The sequence below is a fragment of the Bolinopsis microptera genome, chromosome 10, assembly GCF_026151205.1.
Source record: "Bolinopsis microptera isolate Bmic1 chromosome 10, MBARI_Bmic_1.0, whole genome shotgun sequence".
In the NCBI taxonomy this organism is placed as follows: domain Eukaryota; kingdom Metazoa; phylum Ctenophora; class Tentaculata; order Lobata; family Bolinopsidae; genus Bolinopsis; species Bolinopsis microptera.
This window is the reverse complement of record NC_087081.1, coordinates 12,363,252-12,382,217: the sequence shown is the minus strand read 5'-3', so window position 1 is coordinate 12,382,217 and position 18,966 is coordinate 12,363,252. Positions and strand designations below refer to the sequence as shown.

General features: G+C 38.5%; 2 protein-coding genes across 17 annotated transcripts in view; both read right to left on the bottom strand.

Annotated features, from left to right (window-relative positions):
* The window catches only part of LOC134822326 (protein Aster-A-like), a 98,215-nt gene that overhangs the window by 5,862 nt on the left and 73,387 nt on the right, over positions 1-18,966 (bottom strand). For 6 of the 16 annotated variants that reach the window (XM_063833320.1, XM_063833321.1, XM_063833324.1 and 3 more), the window contains 5 exons: positions 10,376-10,463; positions 9,649-9,752; positions 8,856-9,032; positions 8,599-8,739; positions 7,477-7,512 (listed from right to left, as the gene is read on the bottom strand). In XM_063833320.1, coding sequence (XP_063689390.1) covers positions 7,477-7,512; positions 8,599-8,739; positions 8,856-9,032; positions 9,649-9,752; positions 10,376-10,463 — 546 coding nt within the window. Of the gene's footprint in view, positions 1-7,476; positions 7,513-8,598; positions 8,740-8,855; positions 9,033-9,648; positions 9,753-10,375; positions 10,464-11,684; positions 11,780-14,834; positions 15,113-17,391; positions 18,285-18,966 lie in introns of those variants that run through there. The other 10 variants (XM_063833325.1, XM_063833329.1, XM_063833331.1 and 7 more) reach the window with 7 other exon arrangements.
* Positions 12,537-14,299, bottom strand: LOC134822329 (arylsulfatase J-like). The gene has a single exon (XM_063833336.1). The coding sequence runs from the start codon at positions 14,214-14,216 to the stop codon at positions 12,612-12,614; it is 1,605 nt and encodes a 534-aa protein (XP_063689406.1). The 5' UTR covers positions 14,217-14,299; the 3' UTR covers positions 12,537-12,611.

Genomic DNA, 18,966 nt, shown 5'->3' with positions numbered 1-18,966 from the left:
TACTACTAGAAGAGAAATGAGAATATGAGAGTAACAGTTTGACCTGGAGAGGCAGCGTAATCAGAACTCGAAACGAAGAGACATCGTTATAATTTGGAAGATACTGGTCTCTAATAGACCCTTGTAACTCAAAGATATTTGTTCTCCTCCGAATTTACGAATTACATTTACTCCACTGGCACACTACTATTATTATACAGTGTGTTCTCTGTGGTGTAGAAGGGACAGTCTGTACTGAGTGGTAACACTGTTATATTAATATTTACTTTAGATGCTGTTGTATTGTAGACATGTGGTTTAAACTCGGGAGGTAACCGGTGAAGTGTTAACTGTATAGATCATAATATTGGAGTGATATTATGTAGAATACCGAGTAAAGTACCTGTAAACTACCTGTAAAGTACCTGTTAAGTACCTGTATAAAATGGAAGCTGTCTTGGAAAGGAGCGGATTCTGTAGACAAGTTGCTTTCCGACAGTCTGTACCGAGACATCTTGTAGAAGTTGTCTCTTTTTCTGGTAGATTCTAGAACTTTCTGGAGCTTTCAAGATATAACAATAAAGAGAGCGATATTTTCAACACGGCGTAAACACTAATTAAGAACTGGGGCCTACAACACTGACTGTGAGGGGACCGTTAAATAAGCTGGGAGATAGTAGGATAACAAAGACTACAGTTCACTCGAGTGTAAATAGGTGTTATATTACAACTTTAGTTAAAACTATTATATAGTTATACTATCATAGTGTCCTCACATGAAGGTACTCTCTGATATAACTGTAAATAAAACTTTATTGCAACTACTAACTGTAACTACTCAAACTCAGAGACATACTCAGAGACAAACTCTGAGACAAACTCTGAGACATACTACTCCATCTCAGAGAACAACTCTATGAGACGGAACTACAACACGGAGCAAGAACAGAATATTCGAGCACATTGAATATAACAAGTATATAGTGTGTAGTGTAGTACACTGTAATATAAAGAGAAAGAACGGGGCTCTACTCCTCATGAGACCACATAAACACATCACGTGAAGTGAGCTGGCTAATCACCGTGCTGTGCTGATCACGTGACCCTGAAATCCACCAATCAGAGCAGAGCGCTGGTCACGTGACCTGGAAATCAACCAATCAGAGCACAGCAGCGCTGGTCAGGTGATGCACCTGGGGGAGGAAGACCTGGCCCTATTACAGTGTAGCCTGAGGGAACTGGTCTGGTGTGTGTAATGTAATACTTGTAAACCCATGAATAACAATATGTCATCATATGTTAATTTGTAGTCTGGCTGTGAAGGAAGTAGTATAAAATCAGTCGAGCTGACAGGCGGATACTAAGAAACTGATATTTCTAGTGGGAAATTAATCTTCCAGAACACTTTGCTTAGGATGGTACGTGGTTAACCAGAACTTTGCTAACAATGGTACGTGTTTGTTGAATATTAGGTTAACAACACAAAGATCAGGTTTAAAATGTATCAATAGTTAACCAGCCAACATGTACGAGTCTAACACACGTCAAACACATGGCGTGATGTTACACAAAGCCTCAGTAAATGTAGATTTAATCTGGTTAAAAGAAAGTTGTTGAAAGTATTTTTGAAGGACATTAATTTCTAAGATAGTTAAAATACCTTCTTTAGTTTCCAGGGTACTTTTATCCTTGATCTCTGGTGAACAGTGAGCTGTATATCCTCCAAAGATTTAGAATGTTGGTGAGCCTGAGCTAGAAGTATTCGTCTCTTCATGTCACGTGTGGTAATCAACTGTGCTGGATCTATAGTCTATATAGTCTATACACACTACACAGTACACACGTCACACTACACAGTGTGGTGCTACCAGCTACTCCGTCACGCGGGTAAGATCTGACGTGATTGAATCGGACGGGAGACAACGGCAAGGAATCAGGTAAATGAGGACCAAGCAGAACTCAGAGCTAATAATAACACCAGAGCCTAATACTAACTTATAACACCAGAAAAGAAGTGTCAGAACAATAGAAACCAACCAATCCGCGGGAGGACGCTCGTGGAACACTATGGAGGATAGGACCATTTCTTATTTATTGTTGAAGCGTGGTTATACTTTAAAAGGAGAAATGCTGGAACACATCCAATCAACGAGTTGTATTGAGGGCACGTGATGTAAACTCGCCAATCAGGGAACTGTATTTTAGTCACGTGACACAAACTAACCAATTAGATAGTTGTATTTTGTTTGACGTGACATAAAACAGAAGCTCTTTTCTAAAAGAATTGAATATGAGGGGGACATCAGAAGCTCTTTTGGTATTATTAAAGATAATAATATTAATGAATTGAAGTTTAATAACACTGCTTTTAAAACATAATAAAAGCAAACTTAACATCCCATATATACCGTATGCATATATACCGTATTATTTATTACTGAAAATTTCCAACTTTAAACCCCTTCAAATACACCCTGTTAATTAAATCCATCTCAAAATAGTACACAAATAATTATAAGATATTCAGGGTGAAATTTAAAATGTTAATTGAGTAGACTGTAATTGAGTGGACTGAGTGTATAAATGTAAGTGTGAGGTTAACAGGAACAAAGACTGGCGCTAACACCACGACAAAGCAAAAAGCAAGCCTGCACAATCTGAGCAGACAGCGACTACAGAATTTACCAGGAAGTAATAGATAACACGTGACTGTCACGTGCTAGTCACGTGCTAGTCAGAGTGTGTTCATAGCAACTGTTTTATAGCACGTGGTACTTTGTTGTGACACGTGGAATGTGTAGACAAGTTTTTGGCATCTGCCGCTTACATCACAGAAAGTGAATGGCCGGGAGTGGATATGATTGGCATTTACCCTTCTCCCCGTTTTCAATTGATAAAGTAAAATTTTCAAACCTTGAAGTGGAGACTGATCAATTTAGAAATAAAAACTTAATATTTAATAATCATAACAATAGTCCATGTTAAAGGAGCTCACTGGAGATCTAGAAGGGGCTCTTCTGCGAGGAGGCTCTATAAAGGTGGGGAGTTGGAAACTGTTGAGAATACTCTCGGTAGTTTTATTAGGGATTATACTCCTCCAAATACTCTCCTCAACTTCACTGTCACTTTCTGATACCTGACCACGTGTCCAGTCAAGTGCGTCACCATGGTGATTTGTACTGGTTCTCATTGTGTAACGGTTAGATACTTTCAGGATCTAACGGACATACACACAAACTAACTAGTATAATAACGGAAGGAACAAAGATAAACTTTATAAAGGAGCAATGTTAACTAGGAAGAGTTATCGTGTCACTGTTTATCAACGCTACACTACAGCCTATTGCAATACTCTTAATTGGGGCTGCGGTGATTTCATTGTTTGCACACTCGTCTCACACTTACAGGTGTGTAACAAATGATTTGATGAAGGAGCGATGTGTGACATGAGATAATGTGGAAGTTGAGAATGTTTAATTATGGGTATAACGTATATATACGTTATCACCTTAATAACACCAGAATGTGTGTGTGTGTGTGTGTGTGTCTGTCTGTCTGTCTGTCCGTGTGTAATTTCCGGTCGGTTATACAAAAAAAACGGTAAGAGTTACGGGACTGATTTTTTCGGTATAGTGTCGACAAAACTCTGATGAAGCCCATAGGAAATTTTTTTTTAAATCGGCCGATGGTAAGTGGTTTAATTGATGGTTTTGTACCACAAATGTTACATAAAATTGCGTGAGCAGAACGGCAAGAGTTACGGGACTTGCTCTCTCTCTCTCATTACTGTGTAATATGTTATAGCTGCATTTAAGTAGCGTCATAATTGGATTAGCCTGGAAGATTCGCTGTAATGTTATACCTTAAGCTTATTAGGGGAGGGGGGACTGTTAGTGTTTGGGGTCTGTTTGGACTGCAGAGAGAGAGAGAGAGAGAGAGAGAGTTCATACCAGGGACAAAAGGAAATCGCGGCATGTACGGAATCGCGATTTTTCCCATTATTTGCGACAAATTTTATGTATAGTTTAATGTATAGTCTGTTAAAATTCGCGGTATCGCGATTTTTGGCCAAAATAATCGCGAAATCCTTTTGTCCCTGGTTCATACGACAATGTTATGCGTGTTTTCAAATATAATATGCGGGTGTGGTGCGGAGTTAACAAGGGTTAATTTCTATAACGATTTAAATAAAAATAGAAAGCGGTTCAAGACGGGAGTGATGAGGTGTAATACTCGGTGTTCAGACCTTATGATCATGGAGTGTGGTGCCTCATGGCTAATAATGACTTAATTATCCACAAGAAATAACTGATTATGAGATTATTGTTTAAGAAACTATTGGGTCACCTAATGCGGGTTTTGACTCAGCGGGTAATTACTCCTACCCTTTTTAACTGCGGCAGTGAAATCCCGGCCGTAGGCCGGGTTACACTAGTTATATATAATCCTCTTTCATATTTGTAAAAAAACATGCAATGATATACAGGGTCTGATCATTATGAAAAGAACTATAAGTTATTCAAAAGCAACTGTGCCGTCACTTTGATCTATATTAAGGCTGAAACTATTGTTTTGGGAGAATTTGCGGGTTCAAAGATAATAGCCGAAAAGAGAAGATATTATCTTGTGAGGATATATTCTGTTCCGTATAAGGGAAGAACGGTGCGAGAAGGGATTAGATTCAGGTATCATTGGTAAAGGAGATATTAAGAGTATTGTATGTGACAGAAGATATTCGCTGAAAAGGGTATAATTATATCTACATGAATAGAACTACATGAATAGAACGAAGATATCAGTATACAGTATACAGTTATTACGTCTGTAGTCTCAGAGTAGTATAAAGTAGATAGCGAGATTTAATGCAGGTTCGCTGCAATTCAGCAAATGTTAACTATTTACGAGTGGAGGACAGTGGTCAATATTATATATAATAATTTAAAGTACTAATAATTAATAATTAGGAGCAACTACATCTACTCAATAAATCGTAACGTTGAATAGAAATAAAAAGAACGGAGTAAGCAGGTAAAGACTAGTTAGCAAGATCGGTTAGCATTAACGCAAACCGCTATTTAACACAACGAACCTTTTTTAAAGCTTTATTCATTTGCACTTTACTGGGAAACTAAAACCCAGATTTTCCGAGAAAATACCCCCAAACAATTCAAGTAAAAGAAGGTTTGATTGTAATAAGACTGTAACTCTGACTAACGACGCAGTATAAATAATTTAAAACTGCGAAATCTAGTGAAAACTAGACTAATAGTTGTGATCGTGCTGGACAGTGTCGTGTTTAATAAGTAACACGTACGATGAAACCAGAGTAACAATAACGCACAAAGTATCAAAACTACAAACTGATATCAGATGATCAGGTGACAAAGGCCAATGTCAGATGATCAATATCACGATGTCTCCTCAACATCTCCTCATTCTGAACTTATCAATCTTAGCAAAGAGGTGGACGTGGTGGTGCTATAAGATTATAAACATTAAATCTATTTCAAGCAAAAGTTATATTTAGAATGAAAGGAGCGGCATTAAAATGAAAGTACTGGAATATCTCATATCTGCTGCGATACGCGCGAGGAGATGAAATGCTACCGGAATATAAAGACATCCACCACTAAGATATAGGGAGATAGGGGGACCAATCAGAGAGCTGGAACTCTGTGGTATCAGTGAGCAGTGCAGAAGGGCGAGGCTAGCTGGTCAAGTATTTTCTGTAGTGTAGATAAAGATATTACAGCTCAGAGTTTCAGATGGAATTATTAATTAAATGAATCGTACGTCTTTATCTTTACAAGTTGAACGCTTTTATAGAAAGAAAAATAAAGCTGAAAGTAAGATACGAATCAAAACACAACGATACGACGCTAAAACAGGTGCAAATATGGTGACCAATCTGGAATCTAATAAAGACAGTATCAGTTACAAGTTGGGTGTGTCAAATAGCACCATGGTGGTAACGTTGCTATTCTGTGTTAGAGTGTATACCACCTGGCTGCTGTTGTCATTGCAACATCTGTAGTGGCGCTAAATGTAGTTATTTTAGTCTTTAAACTAGAAATAACTTTAGATTAGACAGTGATTAATTACACTTATCATATTTAAGTGCTTTCTTTTACCATCGTGGGGATCCATGTGAATTTAGAGTAATAAAGGTGCAATGTAAATAGAGAGATCACACGAACAACACATGTTAGTTACAAATATAGTGAGACTACTAATAGCTTAATAGCGAGATGAAGGTTATGCTGAGTGGTAAGCAAGGTGACTTGTTAATGTAATGGTTGTCAAGGTAAACAGATAATAGAATATAGATTATAGTGATGCAGTAGTAGTAGTAGTAGTAGTAGTAGTAGATTCCAGGGAACTGGTCAGCTGAGGGCCCTCAGGGGCACACCCACTTTCAACCACCAGTGTATACTGACAATACTGACAATACTGACAATACTGACAATACTGACAATACTGACAATACTGACAATACTGACAATACTGACAATACTGACAATACTGACAATACTGACAATACTGACAATACTGACAATACTGACAATACTGACAATACTGTAATACACAGTCTCTACATCTTCTAGAGGGAATTTGTTCCCCTCCTCCCCTCCTCCCCCACCCTATACCCATTACCCAACCTACAAAACACGTATATAATACTACACAAACCATTGCAACACAATTGATAATCCTAACCCTACTCGTTGAAACTGCAATTTAAGTTTAAGCAATAGTTTAAGCAATAAACTCAAGTATATTTAAAAGTACTATCAAGTTTCAAACTAACACAAATAAACTACAGCAATCAATTTACACTCTAAGTAGCAATAGAGAGAACACGAAACAGCTGTAGATGTAAATTAGCAGGAGCTAGTGTGCAACAGTGCAACAGGGATATATTGAGTAGAGAGGATATCACCTCATTGCTGAGGCATATCACCTGATAAAATAGCGCTGTACAGTGTACACTGTGCAATGTGCTGCAGGTTACAGGTGACACGTGCTGTATTATACATGGTACATTGTGGAGGGTGTGGTGTGTGCACGTGGTGACGTGGTGTACATGGTATATTGGTCTCTTTGTACACTTCTTGTGTGTATTGTACATTTAGTGTGTACTAGCTTTAAATGAGTGAATGGTGGATACTTCTACTCATTTTGAGTGCATCATGTAGCGTATGTGAGCATGCACTGAAATCATGATCTAGTTACTTGTACTAATGAAAACATACTACAGCACGAATGAAAGGCAGCCTAATTTTACTTCATAATGAGGTGGCTGATTATTTCCATGCTGATTGTTTCATAACCGGGCAGTAAGAGTAAAGGAGTAAGTAAGAGTAAGTAAGAACAGCGATAAAAGACATTTGCAAAGAAGTCCGGACAGAAAGTCAGCTTTAAGATTTAACATAGCTTATACTGATTTTTAGCTTGCACAGATTGATTTTTAGCTTGCACAGATTGATGTTAACTTACGGCTAATGTATTTGGAGGACTGGGGCGACTCAAAACCTGTAAAATATTAACTATTATAATATTTATATCAGTGGTAATTACATGCTGATTAATATCCAAATTATCCACTATTAGTAAGTCAAAACTGATTGGATGGAAATTCTATAATTCCTCTGTAGCTACTTGGCTACTGCTTCTTTCTCAGTCAAAAGTTAAATGCATCTCCTAATCCACTGACTCCAAGTGCAGGCTCTTAAATCCAAACTTGAAAACTAAACTTGGTGAGAGAAGAAATGTTTAATCTCTTCGTCCTACTAAACCGTTTAGTGCGTACCACTACCAGTACACCCCCAAACAACACTTTCACTTTCACTTACCATGTTCTTCTTGGAGTGACTGGTGAGACCCGGCATTTCACAACCACTTTATAACACAACGACACTACCGGTTATAACACTATAATGAGCACAACTATTAGAGACAAAACACTAGTCGATTGCGAGAGAAATAAATCAACTTCCTATCTGACTATAAAAACACTGATAACAGATGCACGTGTAATTAAACACCGTTTATATTACAAGTTTAACATTTCAGTTAGCAAGCTCACGTACGTAAAAACTTAAAAAATGATCCGATCTTCACTAAAACTAGTCGTTGCACAGAAAGTGTAATTGAATTTAATATTTCCGTGGTATGGTAACAATTCTGGAGTAATCTAGGCTATAGGATGACAGTGGCGTGATCGGGAGTGGTTTAAAAGTGAGATAATTTGTTGAAATGGAATGGTTTTAAAAGTGAGATCATTTAACGATAAGTAGATAAGTAGATAGGCTTTAGAAGTGAGATAATTAGTGACATAATTTATTGGAGTGGAAAGGCTTTAAAAGTAAGTTAATTTGTGTATAATATGGGTTTTTAAAGTGAGATGATCCTGTCCCGTCTGGGAAGCTAGAATATCAGAGATAATCCACCACCACACCAACAGTTGAACTACCAAAATAAATACACTATTCATTAGAAGCTTGTGTTCTACGAAACATAGGAACAAACATCGGACAGGTACCAAAACACAGATAGGAACAAGCATGACCGCATGGGACTTTAAACAAACACATGAAGAAAGTAAGAAGTGTAACGTACGATTCCAAGAGCAGGGTGAGGAAAAGAGTTGACTTGTTGTATATCTGAGGATGCATCGTCATCCTCTGAGATGTAGCTATCTGAGTTATCTTCTGCGTGTTCTGACTCCTCCAGCTCGAGTCCATCTACTTCTGCTGCCAGCTGAGACGGGGGATGTGGTTGACAGACAGATTATTAAAATTGAAGATTGAGGAGGGAATGAGGGATGGGGTTTAAAGAAAGGGAGGAAAGAATTAAGAGGGGGAGGAAAAACTCACCTCTCTTGAAACTGGTCGTCTCCAGATACCGCACATGTGATTATACGCGCTGTCACGTGACATAAAACTGGAGAAGAAGTATTTCTCCTCGTTTGTAGAGATTGAGATAGCGTTGTTGATCACTAGGGCTGTTTTCTCTTTTTTAATTGAGGTAATCCTGCTCACTTCTATCGTCAGCTGAAAAACAAAGAAACGTGTTAGACCAGGAAATAATAGTACGATTTATCTGATAATTATCGTTTAATTATCGTTTATTTACTTCCAAGAATTCAGACTTGTCAGCCTCGTCAGGTATTATTAAATCTAACCTTAAAAAGCACTTGCTATCCCTCCAAAATCGAGATGACCCTAATACATGGTAACTAATTTATATTATATCTCAAATTCTAAATCCGGTACGGCTCTGCACACATGATATCTCTCTCTGCCATGAAACATGGCTAACCTTTTAAACTATGATTTAAATCCTAAACCTAAACTAAAACTCAACTGGGCTCTCCTATGTCACCAAACTAAACCAATAAGTAATTTTAGATTATTATATTTTTCTATATAATTTGTATAACAAGTATATTGACGTAGTGGATGGTTGAGGGGGTTTCAAGCACAGGTCACTCTCAAATCCTAAAGATAAGCAGTGGCCTTCGGCACTTGAAACCTCTTCAAACCTCCCATGATTTATTTGTTATTGATATTGTTTGATTGTGCCGTAAAAATAAATATTTGTTTTATTAATATTTGTTTTATTAACAAACGAACGAAAAACTAATTAACGAAAATGAAATTAACTCACGAGAGTTTCCCATCCGAGAATGTTAGCATAAAAACAGAACCAGTTCTGAGACACGTACAGTCGTCCTTGAACTAGTATATCTCTTAACAAAGCACACGAGAAATCTGGGGAGCAATCAATTATACAATGATACAATTAATTAGTTAATTACATACTATAGAACGTGTGCGAGTAACTTGGCGTAAACTACGATATATAACAAATATAAATAGTTCATAAAATAATTACTACTAACATTGTAATTAGTTAATAAGATAATTACTACTGATCGTGTAATTAGTTAATAAGATAATTACTACTGACCTTGTAATTAGTTAATGAGATAATTACTACTGACCTTGTAATTAGTTAAAATAAGATAATGACTACTGACCTTGTAATTAGTTAATGAGATTATGACTACTGACCTTGTAATTAGTTAAAATAAGATAATGACTACTGACCTTGTAATTAGTTAAAATAAGATAATTACTACTGACCTTGTAATTAGTTAAAAAAAGATAATTACTACTGACATTGTAATTAGTTAATAAGATAATTATTACTGACCTTGTAATTAGTTAAAATAAGATAATTACTACTGACCTTGTAATTAGTTAAAATAAGATAATTACTACTGACCTTGTAATTAGTTAATGAGATTATGACTACTGACCTTGTAATTAGTTAAAATAAGATAATGACTACTGACCTTGTAATTAGTTAAAATAAGATAATTACTACTGACCTTGTATGAGGGTTTCCCCCTCGGGAAGGGATTTGAAGAGCTTGTGAAAGTCGTGCTCCCTACTCTTGGGGTTTGTATTAGGTAACATCTGAAAGAAACAGCGTACAGAAGAGGAAACAGATGCAAGGAACAGAGGAAACAGAGGAGTACAGTACAAATACACAGCAATGTAGCTGCTAATAACACATTGTTATGGGTATAATACTACTACATACATCTCACACAAAAAATACCTATAATCTGTATTACAGAAGAGAACTAGACGGAGAGAGACTTTGTTGCAGCAACACAACACAACTAAGGAATCCAAGTAGATTTGTGAGCTGCTCGTCTAATATAGATTATTCCTTATACGGTAAAACTCAAATACTTTTATTTCTACCCGTTATTGGACAGGTGTGGCACTTTTAAACTTTTCAGTGCATTTATCCTTCAGGTTTTAGTTAATAATTAAAACTTTATCGTGCTGATAATTCAGTTAGTAGTGGAATCAGAAAGAAAGTGAAATTGGTTTGAAGTGAAATTAAGTGATAAGTTGAACTTAACTCACTATATCAAACAGGTGGTATTTATCAAGCTGTATAAGTTTAATGATAAAGTGGTAAATATAACAAAGAGGCGGAGAGTATGAATAATGAATATCACAAGGTTGCAGGGTCGACAAATGCGATTAGGGGTTTAAAGTAAAGGGTTGTTTGGAGGTTATGTCTCATATTTCCTCTGTGTACGTTATAATACTTCTACTTGATAAGAATTGGAGGTGTGGGCCAGCCAAATACGTCACAGTTACATTTAATGTTTTACGTTGTATGTATGTGTGTTTGGTAGTATAGGAGGCTGAGGGGTGGGGGAGGAGGGGGGGGGGGGACACTAAGCATGATGATGTAGTGGAACTTGATTTTGCAATAACAGTTATTATTTATTAACAGGAGCGCAATTGCCAAATTTGGTCGACGACTTCTCTTGCCATTTTCGCAATAATTTATTTGTAATACGACAAGATCAAAGATTTCCGGGGAAACAGCACAATAATCAGAGCAACGTTTGCCATTCTGCACGCACAAAAATAACCTAGGTTAGCCTATTGTTTCGCTCGAATAAATGAGATCGCTTATGTCGATTCGCTCAGGCTGAACAAGGGGCGCGACTACACTGCACTGTCAAGAGTTTGTCATTTGTCGCTGGTGAAGAGTATATAAGTCATGCCCTCTGATTGATCAGCAATGGTCACGTCACTACAATACAGTTCTCTGATTTGTCAGTTTTTGTCACATGACTAGGATTGAGTTCTGTGATTGGCTACACTCACATTGAGGGCCGCTAAGTTCCCCTTTATCTGGCGACAGTCCACAAGACTATCTGATCTTCTTCCTCCCATGTCAGCCCTTATTTAATATATATAATACGATATACAATACTAAATACAATATACAAGTTCAGTAATACTTCGATAATGAATACTAATAAAATAAGTAATAGATAGCGACGATAATAATAACTAAATTGTTAAGTAAAAGTAAGTAAAACCGGGCACAGGAAGAAGTTGAGGTAAATAATGTGTAATTACTTAACTACGTTACATTAACATAAAATATAATATATTTTATGACATAAAATATAATACACTAGAAAACCCGTGGTCACAGGGAGGAAGCTAATATTGATAGTATTTTTTGTTAGTAAGTTTAAATCGCATCAAAAAATATCCTACACAACCGAAGATACAGCCAATTGAAATGTTGCTCATACTAAACACAGCGTAATATCGACAGAACCGATCAAAATGACGTTAAAACAATCATTGCACGTGCGGTTGCGTGTAACAATCATCGTTACCATGGTAACTACGCAACTTCCTATTTCTCGTCTGATTTGCACGTGGGCGGTCGTATAAGGTTTTATAACGTTTTCCGATAATAATCAATATTTAGGAGTACGTATGTTAGAAAAGTCGATCAGTATTTATACTTGTGCCATAAGTTCAAAGTTATGATTATTTACTTTGAAGATGAAGGGTTTATACAAATTGCTTGAGATTGGCTGTTGTATTGAATGAATGGTGCTGCTTATGTGTAGTTTCATTTCTCTCTGATTTTTTATTTCCTTGAAATTTGTTGTTTTCTTGACTTTATTTACGTTATTAGTGAGGCAGTAAAACAACTTTCTGCTCAATAAATCATTCAATCATTCTACCTAAAACTGTTTTTGCGAGCATGCTAGAAAAATCTGTCTTTAATCATTTTTTATTTTCCACCCACGGAACCCATGCATTACCTTTCATTCCCTCCTTAGACCTTGTTCTTTTATTGATCTTAGTCATATTCTTCATATATCCTGGTAGCTTCTCCAAGATGCTTTTCACAACATCAGGGTGCTTGTCTGCAACGTTGTGCTCTTCCCTAGGATCTTTGGACAAATCAAAGAGTTTGATTCCAGACCCAGTCCCTCCACCTCCTGTCAGTACATCCTCGCTGCGGTCAAACTTAGCATCTGAGAGACTGTTCTTATTTGTCCAGTCCTGAACCTTGTATGTTCCTTTAAATAGTTTCCAGTCTTTCCATCTGATTACAAAGAAATCACATGCATCATCATCAGGAAATTCATCGTCCCCAAGCTCTCCGAAATCTTCCTCTAAGTCAAATTCATCCCTCTTTACAAGGAATTCATGTTCTGAAGAGTCCTGGATCATTTTGTGATCTCGAAGGTTCATGAGCACTTCATCTCTGCAAGGTTTGTTGTTGCTGACAGATTCCCAGATATCCACCCCATCTAAAGGTAACTGTGGTTTACTGTATTTCTCGGGCTGATCTCCCGCCATTTTCTGGAATGTTGCATACCAATCTGTCACGTGATGAAGGTTGGTGTTAGTATAACCAGTCGTATTAAGAAGAGGACTATTTATGAATGAGACTGCCCTTACTCCTCCCTCGAACAGAGACAGCTTTCCACCTCTCAGTGGGAAGTTACTGCCTTTTTTTCCGTAGAAAGCACCGTTGTCTGCTGTGAACACAATTATAGTGTTATCTAGCATGTTCTCGTTTTCTAGAGTCTTCATCACCTTACCAATACCTTCATCCATAATGGAGATCTGTGTTGCATATTTCCTTCTCTGTTTTGGGCTGCTAGGAATTTGTGAGGCAAACCTTTTGACTTCGTCATCAGGGGCATCATTTGGAGAATGTGGTGCAGTGTAGGATAGATACAAGAAGAGAGGCTTTGTCTTGTCCCTTGTTTCAATCTTCTCCACAGCTCTATCTGTGTAGAGATAGGTGCTATACTTCCCTTCCAAGTCAAATTTAATGTCATCAACAAATTTACCATCCTTGTCGTGGTAATCCTCTCTCAGGTCTACATGACCTGATCTTTTGTGGCTGCGGTATCCTTGAGCTCCGAGGTAGAGCCCAAAGAAAGTATCAAAACCTCTTTTGGCTGGAGTATGATCCCAAGTGTACATACCAGCGTGCCACTTTCCTATCCCATGTGTTGCATATCCATTCCTCTTCAGCATCTCTGGCAGAAGGGTTTCGTTCAGTCTCAGGCCCCACTCCTCGTTGGGTATTATGTTGCCCTTCCAGAACCCAGTCCTCATAGCATAGCGGCCTGACATAAGGGATGCTCTTGTTGGTGAACACTGGGGCATCACGTAGTGGTTCTCAAGAATAACTCCCTGTTTTGCGAACTTGTCAATGTTGGGTGTTAGAATGTTAGATCCTCTAAACCCAACGTCTTGGTATCCCATATCATCAGCCAATATCATGACAATATTGGGCTGTTTGGGGGTTTTACTCTCCCCGTAATCAGCAAAGAGCACAATGCCAATGGTGAGTAAGAAAAGCTTCATCGTACTTAGGAAGATCGATGAATCAGAAAATGAAGCACTCTGAGACGTGTGATATATTTAAAAGCTCTGTGCACAATAGAAAAGATGTCGTTAAACACCTTACGTGTTAATTAGATGAACACCTGGCTTTTTCTGTGCCTGATTTTTCTTCATCGCGCACGTGCATTTTAACGTTGCTACGCAACAGCGCAGTAAACCTTTGCTAAAATAACGACATTATTCTAACGGTTATTTTACCTCACTTCCGACGTTAATTATAACAAATCTAAAGCCTAAATCAAAATTCTAAGAATGCTATAGCCTATTCCTATCCTTTTTCTACAACCCTGCTAAAAATGGCGAGGTTTCAACTCCATTTGCGAGCTGGGTTTGATTTCACCAGAGGGTCATTTTGAGGTCGATTTTCGGTGTTTTTTCTTCTATGTCCCCGTTGCCGGGGAAATTTCGTCAAGTTTAAAATATAATATAAAATACATTATAATATGTATTATATTTTATGTCATAAAATATATTATATATTATAATGTAATACAATTATATAACCTTAACGTAAATACCGTGTTTACACAAATTCTCATTAGCCACTTTAAAAGTAAAGGTAAAGTGAACATAACTTACAGCGACATAATGCGACATAATGCGACACGATGTACTGAACAAAAGTGAAACTACACGAGATTATCCTATTAAAAAGTAACAGCAGTTGGAAATAGTACATACGTCTAGCAAGTGTTGAACTGGCGTTGAGTAGTCAGATAATATTACACATTTGTAATATAACAAATTTATAATATTGCACATTTGTAATATTGCACATTTACAGCAACTACGCTATTTGAGAAGAAATACACAATAATATACAACAAGACAACAAAGTATCCACCATCCACATTAACAAGTTAACAGGGGAGGAAGAAGTTTGTTATTCTCTGATGGACATGTCACGTGACTAACCTGGCAGACTGCCAAGTAACAGCAGGTCACGTGACGAGTAGTGACCAATAACCAGGTTGCCAGGTAACAGCCATGGCAACCTGGTTTACCTCTTCTAAATGGTACATACCTACATTACATATACGGTATGTCTCCAGATAATTGATGTAAACCAGGCTGTTATCTACCAGTCATTATCTTACTTACAGGCAGACTTGCTTTTATCTTATTTATTTTAACTCATGTATACGTTAAGTTACGGAAGTAAGGTTACCTTTTAATAAATTAGCACTAATAAAACATGGTAAAGACATTATGAATACAGAATATTAGAATAAAAGGAATGACAAAGGAAAAACAATATTGTATGTAAGAAAGTCACAAACGAGAGATAATAAAGAGTTAATGAAGGTAGAATTATATGTACTGACGCCTTCCTGCTTGGTGTTCTATTTGAGCTAAGAAATATCAGTGATGTTACACTCATAGGACTCGGAGATGATTACAACTCGCAAGCGAAAGTTTATTTTTTTATTCTTGACGACTCGCGTCACTGTACGATCTCATAACCAGAAAATAGGACTGTTGTAATTGTACGAAATGTTTGGTAACGGAATATCCTCAGGAGAATTAACGGTTGATTTGAATAGGTTATAATTTTACTGTGTAGTGTTTTATCTACCGGGGAACTAGAAAAACAAGAAGGGTCGCTTTCAACAGTCTCCTGGCTCCTTGCCACCCTCTACCCCACTTTCTTAATCCTTAACCTGGCTAGACTATTGTTCACCTTGCAGTTTGCACCTTGTTAAACTGAACAACAAACTGTGAAGTAAGAAACACAAAGAGGTGAAAATTAACTTCAAATCAGACAAGGTGCCAAGTAATGAGGGGGAAGGGGGAGCTGGAGGGGGAGCTGGAGGGGGGAGCTGGAGGGGGAGCTGGAGGGGGGAGCTGGAGGGGGGAGCTGGAGGGGGAGCTGGAGGGGGAGCTGGAGGGGGAGCTGGAGGGGGAGCTGGAGGGGGGAGCTGGAGGGGGAGTTGAAGAGGGGAGCTGGAGGGGGAGCTGGAGGGGGAGCTGGAGGGGGAGATGGAGGGGGAGCTGGAGGGGGAGCTGTAGGGGGAGCTGGAGGGGGAGCTGAAGGGGGAGCTGGAGGGGGGGCTGTAGGGGGAGCTGTAGGGGAGCTGTAGGGGGAGCTGTAGGGGGAGCTGTAGGGGGAGCTGTAGGGTGAGCTGTAGGGGGAGCTGGAGGGGGAGCTGTAGGGGGAGCTGGAGGGGGAGGGGTCAAGTTAAGGGAACGATACTACCTTAGGGACTCTCAATAAAAGTAGATCGGCAAACTCATCAATATAAGTCTTTATTTACGATTATCCGGCTTGTCTTATCCTCAGTTCTTACAATATGTAGATATAGAAGCGTTATTACTGCAGTATTTTGGGCGCCAGATCAGCTGCTTTGCAATTTCAATGCTCAAGAGCTCAAGTTCTATCAATAGGACAACAGTTTTATCCTGGGGATCATACGGTGGATCAGTGAGCTATCTTACTTCAGATATAATACTGATATATCTAATATATATATATATGTATATATATATATATATATATTGATATAATATACTAGAAAGCCTTCATCACAGGAATGAAGCTTATGGTATTATTTCAGGGTCTGTTTTTATCATAGACTGAACACAACGTAGTGATAACAAAAACCGATCGTTATTGGACGACGCTGGACGTCCAATGGACGTGCGCGTTCCACTTTTGTTATTATCAACCTTAATTTTACCCAATTTGCACGTGCGCGATCTGACAGACATACACCAAGACACCTTTGAACTATAATAAAGATATAAAACTATATGGTATATAATATGTAAGTAAAACTAATACATATATAATATACCTAATATTTACAATTAAAAACAGTCGATGAATTCTGTTCGCAGGTCTTCAAGTGTAAACAATAACATAAAAGAATGTGTTCATTAATTAGACCAAATGGAATGATATTAATTTTGATTAAAAATAGATTCTAGAGTTGCGTGTACGCAGTTGATTCTGGCTTAGTGCTCACCCTGTATATTAATTCATAAAATAGCGGTTCTGATGTAGGTGGATAATGGTTACTTTTGAGTTCACATTAATAAGCTTGGCACATAAGAGCAGATGCGGTATTATGCGATATTATAGTTAGTATGTGATATAGTTGGCAAATTGGTTAGCATGCGACTTGTAACCACTCACCGCATGTTTAGCAGACTTTAGCCAGTTGTCAAATGAGTCAGGAGTACCACGCTGAGTGGTGATATGAGAGCGCTGAGAGGTAAGGGGAGGACAGGTGGCACTTCGACCTCTCACAAACTCAGCACTTTTACTCCTAACTATGCTGTGTGAAGAAGAGAATGGCTCTATGCTAGGGCCTGTGGAGCTGCGCTGGGGCATACTCTGGTGAGGGAGGGTCACGTTGGGTAGAGCTGGAGAGGTAGGAGATACAATCGGAGAGGTGGATGAAAGCATGGGGGAAGTGGGGGAGAGAGCGGGAGATCCACCTAAACCCAGATTAGATGGTCTCTGAAGAGGTAGTGATCCTGATCTCGTGTCTTCACCAACACTGGTAGATTGTCTCAACTGTACGCGGGGCGGTCGGGGCGAGTTCTCTAGACTCCGCGACCCTCTCTCAGGCACTTTCATGTGTCGCGGCTTCTGCGACTCCTGTTTCTTCTTGTCGCGCGACACACTCATCTTGGAACAACTAGGAGTGCTGGCGTCCATGGCTGGTGTACACTGACTGTACTAGTGAGAGCAAACTATGTACTTAAAAGCTAACTAGCGGAATATTATTTAACGGGGTTACAGCTGCTAGTTCTACGTCAGACAGCTGTACAAATTATCAAAACCAGTACTGGTAAAGCTAGCTACACAAATTAATACGACCAGTACTGGACACTAGTTGAGCTGCAGCTATTACAAACAGCACACACACACACACACACAGACCAAGTTACACAGCTCTATACGTGCACACAGCGGAAATTGGCACGACAGAAAGAAAGCACGTTATTGCTCTGTGTTTACGGCGTGTATAAAATATAGTTCCTGGACAGTGGACACGCACAACTATTTGTACAGTTTACACTGAGCATTCACGTCGTGCTGCTACCCAACCTTGTGATCAGACCCGAACCCGACCCCGACAAGAAACTGCACTGCTCAGGCCTCAGGGTACAGTGTACACTGCACTGCTCAGTGTACATTGTACATTGCAATGTACAGTGTACATTATACATTGCAGCGTACATTATACATTGCAATGTACAGCAAGTAGAGCTCTCAGGTACCACATAATAGCTAGGACATACAACCGAGACTGGCATAACCACGAGTGTACACTAAAATATGGGAGGCGGTACACACTGCTCAGTGGAAGGATTTGGTCTGATTGTGGAACAGTTTCAGTGGTCCTAAAGAGAGAGAGAGCTAAAGAGAGATAGCTAACTGCTAAGTGAGGAGACTCATAACCATAAGTCATATTATGTGGTCATGTACGTGGTAATATGTTGTCTAGGATAGGATTACAGCTGGTGGTATTTGTAATGAGGAGTAAATTTACTAAATCAGAACAAGGTTAGCTGAGGCAACATAGCCGGTAGTATCTGAGATCAGAACGATAACATAGTCTCAAGTCTCAACAGCCTATGCGAAACAGCTAACTATTAAAATTAAGAGATGTTCTCTGGATGTTATCACTCAACATTGAGAGTAATCTAACAAAAATAGTGTGGACTTTGGAGCTGTAGCACAATTAATACTATATTTGGG

Excerpts from the sequence above, each read along its gene's own strand:
- LOC134822329 (XM_063833336.1), bottom strand. The coding sequence starts at position 14,216 with ATGAAGCTTTTCTTACTCACCATTGGCATTGTGCTCTTTGCTGATTAC.